The 6,308-nt window shown below is 47.8% G+C and overlaps 2 protein-coding genes across 2 annotated transcripts; both read right to left on the bottom strand.

The window, feature by feature from the left end:
• Nucleotides 1-1,394: 1,394 nt before the first annotated feature.
• On the bottom strand, nt 1,395-2,730 carry J4E84_009317 (uncharacterized protein; the record flags this gene model as incomplete). Its single annotated transcript, XM_049391880.1, has 2 exons — nt 1,395-2,108; nt 2,146-2,730. 2 exons carry the CDS (start codon nt 2,728-2,730, stop codon nt 1,395-1,397), a joined length of 1,299 nt encoding a protein of 432 aa, XP_049240518.1.
• A 1,445-nt stretch (nt 2,731-4,175) lies between these two features.
• Nucleotides 4,176-6,036, bottom strand: J4E84_009316 (uncharacterized protein; the record flags this gene model as incomplete). The annotated part of the gene is made up of 4 exons (XM_049391879.1): nt 4,176-4,524; nt 4,589-5,219; nt 5,308-5,719; nt 5,767-6,036. The coding sequence occupies 4 exons, from the start codon at nt 6,034-6,036 to the stop codon at nt 4,176-4,178; spliced, it is 1,662 nt and encodes a 553-aa protein (XP_049240517.1).
• Between the last annotated feature and the right edge of the window lie 272 nt (nt 6,037-6,308).

Below are 6,308 nucleotides of genomic sequence, written 5' to 3'. Positions count from 1 at the left end.
TATATAATAAGAATACTTAGATAATAGTACTCTAGATAGAGCTATTACTACTTATCTATATATAAAAAAAGCCTTTACTAGATAACTTTAGACTTCTAAAGTAGTTAAATAAAATAGACTTAATAATAAAGCTATTAGCGCTTTTAATAAAATAAGTATATATTTATAATATATAGTATTCTATACTTTTCTAATAGCTAGATAAAAGATATAGTTACTAAAGTTAGTAACTTAGAAAAAGGTTAAAGTAAAAAATAAAAAAGTAAAGAACTAAATATATAAAAGAAAATAAAAGAGTAGTATTAGTAAAAAAAGTAATATATAAAATATAGTAGTACTAAAAAAAAAAGAAAAATTAAGTAAAAGTAATAGTTACTATTTAGTAGTATACTTACTATCTATTTACGTAAAGACTATTTTATCTAAAATTAAGTACTAAGATTAGTATAGTTTTTAAATAGCTTTACTTAGTTCTTAAGCTTTAAATAGATTCTTAGTTTCTTATATTTTTATACTCTTATCTTTAGTTCTTAAACTAGTATACTTAGTTCTTAAACTCTTATCTTTAGTTCTTAAACTAGTATACTTAGTTCTTAAGCTAGTATACTTAGTTTTTAAGCTAGTATACTTAGTTTTTAAACTAGTATACTTAGTTCTTAAACTAGTATACTTAGTTCTTAAACTAGTATACTTAGTTCTTAAACTAGTATACTTAGTTCTTAGATTACTATACTTAGTTTCTAAACTAAATTTATTATATATAGACTATTCTACGCTTAGTTTCTACTAGATATTATATATTCTAATATAGTTAGCTTATAGTAATACTTACTATAATTATATTTTATAGCTAATTAGATAATTACTTCTAGTCTACTAATTAGTAGCTATACTTTTATCTAGTATAAGTTAAGTATATATAGCTCTATAAGTAAAGTAATAAGTAATCTTATTATTAGTCTACTTCTCTATATATAAAGTCTATCTTATACTTACTATATCTTTCTCTTATATTTTCTTCTTATATTTTTATCTTATCTCTTTCTTTTTATATCTTCTCTCTTATACCTTCTTTCTGCGCAGTACTTCTACGCGTCTCTTCTTTACTTATCTTACTTTTGTGCTCTTCTTTCTAACTCTCTATACACTAGTGCGTAATATAGTATAAGTATAGTATATAGAGCAAGACTCTAAAGAGGTCTTTATTCTAGTAGCAATACGCTTCTTAAGATTAGTTGCCTTGCGCGCGATAGCCTAAACGTTGTACGCTTAGCTTATTGCGCGCAATAGCGCTAACTTGCGCGTTATTATACTTTGTCTCGTGCAGTATTATCCTGTGTCTATAGATCTAGTGGCCCGACGATGTCTAGCAGAATTGTGCGACATTAAGTTTATTACCCGTCCGCGATCTCGACCGTCGCATACAGATGCGGTTCTTCCGAGTTCTTGTTCTTTCGAATCCATCTCACGATCATCTTCCAGCGCTTCTCCAGTGCACCTTGATCAAGACTAACGCGGTAGGCTTCTTCCTCGGGACTATCCTCGTCCGCTCTCAATAGCATTGCTAGTCTCTGCCTGTCTCTGTCCAAGTTGTCACCGCGCTTCCGGTCTATGGCCATACATTGAAAGGCTTGGAAGAACTGCTCTCCCGAACCGCTGATATCGACTGACATGCTGATCGGCATTCTGCCCCAGTAACCTTCAATTTCGAGCTCGTCGCTCGGATCGTCTTGACTCGCAATAGGTATGGGTGCATTACTCTGCTGACCGGGTTCCACGGGCGCTGATGGTGCAGCTTGGGCGGGTGGCTCGGACCCTCGCATGCGTTGTAGGTCGTGCATTGCACCGACGCGCCCGAATGCCCGCTGAATGTCGGGAGACGGTGCCTGATATGGGGGTTGGTATGGATGCATCGGCGCAGTCGGCGCTGGTGGCGGCACTGCTTGATCAAATTCGTGGACGAAGCCTGGTCGGTAGCGATCTTGCGGGGAATGCGCTTCTTGAACCTCTGTTGTCGCGACAGAGAGATCAGCCTGGTTGTGCGGACACTGATCGGAACGAGTGGGACTGACCTGATGGGAATTGGCGCTCCATGGACTCGTCCAATCCTAGAACCACATCGCAATCGAGGTATCTTGCTGATACAATATGGAATGTATCCATGTTCGTCTTGTACTCGCTGGGCCGACGCCACGTCAGGTTCACAGCGTGCTTGACATTAATCCACCTCGGCCCTCCGGCAGATGTATGCACTGGTATCGACTCGCCTACCTCGAACTGGCCTTCGCTAAGACCACGGCCATACGCCACCGCCTCGCTAATCAGATTGTGTTTGCCTGGCGCACGCTTTGCTATCACCGCCTGGTCTGCGCTGTCGCCGTCACACGAGAGGAAGGAAATCTTTTCCATACCCGCGGCCGCAAGACCCGAAGTATGCGACTTGACCGAGCCTGCGCTAGTGGGGGGAGTTTGAATACTATGCCGGACATTCTGTATGTTCGGCCGTATCGATCCTTGTAGAGAAGGGTGGCGATGATGAGCAGGCGGCGGCAACGATCCGCGATGCTGATTAAGTTCCGTCTCGAGAATTGGCTGAGCTGGGTTCTGTCCGATATACTGCTCGGTCTCTGCCTTAATTTTTCCATCTTTCAAGTAGTCCATCAGAAGCTCGACTGCCTTAGCAGGATGGTCCCTGAGAAGACGTTGCGCTAAGGTCAAGCGATCGCCCATCGCGCGCAAAGTGAAGTGTTCTCGTCGTGGCCAGCCTTGTACGCGCGCGCGCAACTTTGAATGCGCCGGAGAGCGCTGGGGCAGGCTCCTACCCAATGCGACGCTCTACTTCGAAGCCATGATGCGCGAAGAGCTGGCGACGCTGATTGTGTAGTGTAGGTGGGTGTCCGTGTAACTGGTGATGTGAGTTGTGCGTTTATCTGTTCGCATGGGCGCGGCTGCACGTTGGAGAGATCAAGTGGGGCAGATCTCCAGCTCGCGCATCATCAGGGCGACCGGAACTGGCAGGGATGTCGCTCGTTCCTGCACGCCTTTGAGACGCTATCCCCATCTCAATTGACCGGTAGCGACGCGGCAAATCATGGGGACGGCGAGACCACCCACACGTGACAGCGTATCCCCGCGATTACGCGCATACGTGTTGGGGCAACCTGTAGGATGTCTCGAATCCACACATCCCGCGTTCGATCCGGACATGAGCCGACTTTGCGGGCAAGACTTACAGGCAGCGCCGTCCCCATCTGAAGTCTGCTGGCATCCTTCGTTTTGTCTTCACATCCTTATCGCGCTGAGCTCGCTCACTCACTCTGAACTCACTCACTCTGGAAACGCTCGCTTTGAATCATGAGTAGCTTCTACAGAAGCGATGTCAGCCAGTCTTCTCGCGCCTCCAAATTTATGAGTAAATCAGAGACCTCCGCGGTCGGACGTCCCACGAAAGCAAAACAAGCGACGCATTTCTCAGCCGTTACCGGGAACAGAGCGTACGACAGTACTCTCCAAATCAACGGCAACATCTGGGATAATGTCAACAGCTATAACATGTCAGTATCTCCTGTGCGACGTTGAAGAAGCGCTTTGACTCCAGGACAGTGTGGTCTCGTGCAACTGCGACATTGCGAAATCTCTGGCGAACATCGGGCCAGCTTATCCTATACTTACTTCAGCGCCGATCCAGCCTCGTTTTCCAGTACCAGCGAGACGACCCACTCCTTTCGATGTCGTGAGTTGACGAACATGTATCATGCGTGCTGGCACTGACTGTGCGTAAGGTTACAAAATCGGAAATATCGTCATTACTGAAAGCAAAGCGAGACATTCCCATCGTCTCTAACTGGAGTGGGCGGCCAGATAAGATCTGCGTGATGTTCCCTTCAAACTTGCGGAACAACTTCGTCTCTCGCGATGTCATCGATCGTCTCGGTTTCGCAGCGCGTCTGGATATCGCAACAGTAAGCTCATTAATCTGGGATTCGAAGCGTTATACCTCGACCGGTGAATTTGTAGAATTGTCCTTTCCTCTGCCGAACTGTGTCGAGGGCGTCGCGGAACGTTTCATCGTGCTGGACAATCCTCCTTTTGACATGCTTCTCAGTGCGCCTGCGATACGCCTCCCGCCAATGAAGAATCGGAAGGCTCTGCTGAAATAGTCTCGTATACCTTCTCTACTTTCCGATAATACCACCTACAAGTTCGGCAACAGCAATCATCTTCTCCTCTTGCAACCTCCGTCCAACAAGCTGCACACTAACATGCGCGCCGTCATAGATCTCAGGGTCGTAGTCGTCCTGGATACCCCCATCCATTTCATCAAGCTTCTGATACCCCTCCGCCTTCACATCAACCTTCTTATCCACCTGCATAACCGGCACAACAACACTCGTATAATCCAGCGCATTAACCCAAGTCGAATACCCATAATACCTGAACCTCTCCCTCCTACTCGCCGGAAACGGCGCAAGCGGACAAATCACCGCATCAACCGGCCTACCCGTACTAGTCTTGTCGACAGTGCTGCAGACGTAGAAGTACGAAGTCAGTATATGTCTCACTTGCACTTCGTACAGTCGAGACTTACCTGTTCCAGTACTCCATATACTCCTTCCTCAGCGCCCTCAACTCCACATTCGTGGCCGCGATATCTGTGGCAGTGAATTCCTTGTCGACGCCTTGGTAAAACGTGACTTGCGGAGCCATGGGTTCGCCTGAGAGCGCAAACGCGGATTTAACGTCTTTACCCGCGTCGTAGATCCAGGGGCGGAAGCCGACGTCGTTGATGGTGCGGTGGGAGGGGGGTTGCCAGTCTATGACTTCATGGCCAGCAGAACGCAGCGCCCCAACAACAGTATCAATAGCGCGACGGACGGGGGGCGTGGGATTAACAACACCATCTGTCATCAACAAACCAAAGGAGAGTTTCTTTGCGGACTTCACCTCGGCTTCTTGGCCCGGGCGCCATGGGATTTCGTGGACGAGGGGGTCGTGGAGCCAGGGGTTTTGTTCGAGCAGGGCTTGACAGACGAGGCGCAGGGAGGCTGCGTTTGTGGCGAGGGGGCCGACGACGGAGAGGACGGTGTTTTGGCCGTCCATGGAGTTTGCCATGCCTTCGTAGGGGAGGCGGCCTGTGGAGGGCCGGATGCCGTAGAGGCCGTTGAAGGCGGCGGGGATGCGGATGGAGCCGCCGATGTCAGTGCCGAATCCTAATGGCGCTGTGCGATGTTAGCGGCCCACGGCCTCTTCGTCTTGGAACGCGAACGCTCATGACGATTGTCGTATCTCAGACGGAAGTCCACTTACATCCTCTCATACCGATCAACGCGCCCTCGCCACCGGAGCTACCACCAGCCGTGAGATTCCTGTTCTTCGGATTCAGGGTAAATCCAACGATGTTGTTAATCGTCTCCCCGCTCATCAGCGTATGCGGCACACTGGTCTTGCAGTACAACACAGCTCCCGCCTTGCGCAGCATCTTGACCATCTCACTCTCGAAGACCTTCTCTTTGCCAGTACCCTTTTTGCCTTCGAAAGTGCCAATCCAGCCGACGTAGCCCATGCTGGTCTCGACATCCTTGACATGGAATTGGTCTTTGAGTGAGATGGGTACGCCATGGAGGGGACCGATGGTCTTTTTGTGTTTTGCGTAGTACGCGTCGAGCTCTTTTGCATCACGGATGGCGGCATCGAAGAAGATCTCGTGAAGACACGATAACTATATATTCAGCAACATTCATTGCAGGTATCAGATGTGCGACGTACCAGTTGATGCGCAATTGCAGCCCGGTGGCAGAATGCCCTCGTGACCTCTTCAGCAGTCCACTTCCCCTCAGCCACGGTCTTCGCGATCACATCGGCACTGCTTTCAGTGATGTCCAGCTCTTTCTTGCTGAAGTACTGCTTCACGTAGTCTGTGACATCGATTTGTTCTTCCACCGATGGCAACTTCTCTAGTCGCCATTCCGAGGGTATAGCAGCCAAGATACCTTCGCGCTTCTTACTAGCAGTCTCTTCCCACGATGATGTCGTCATGATGTTGGTTTGAGCTGATTGCAGAGGAGATAAAGGCAGTTACCCGTAAGTATTTGGTGTTTGAGGGGAGAGTCGCAGCAAGTTGGGCACGAGAGCGGTTCCGGAGTTAAGATATGCAGCTGCGGGAATGACGTTGAGGGTCGACGCCGTTGATAGCTTCGAAGCTACACAACGACCAAGTGGGGTAGCTATCGAGCATTTGTTCTAAGCACCTTCCACATTAGCGTAGCTTCACATATCATGACATGTCTGTGGGTTAATGCAGGGTATCA

The sequence above is a fragment of the Alternaria hordeiaustralica genome, assembly GCF_023758085.1.
Source record: "Alternaria hordeiaustralica strain BMP 2776 chromosome Unknown scaffold_27, whole genome shotgun sequence".
NCBI classification, from domain to species: Eukaryota; Fungi; Ascomycota; class Dothideomycetes; order Pleosporales; family Pleosporaceae; genus Alternaria; species Alternaria hordeiaustralica.
This window is presented reverse-complemented; position numbering and strand designations above follow the sequence as displayed.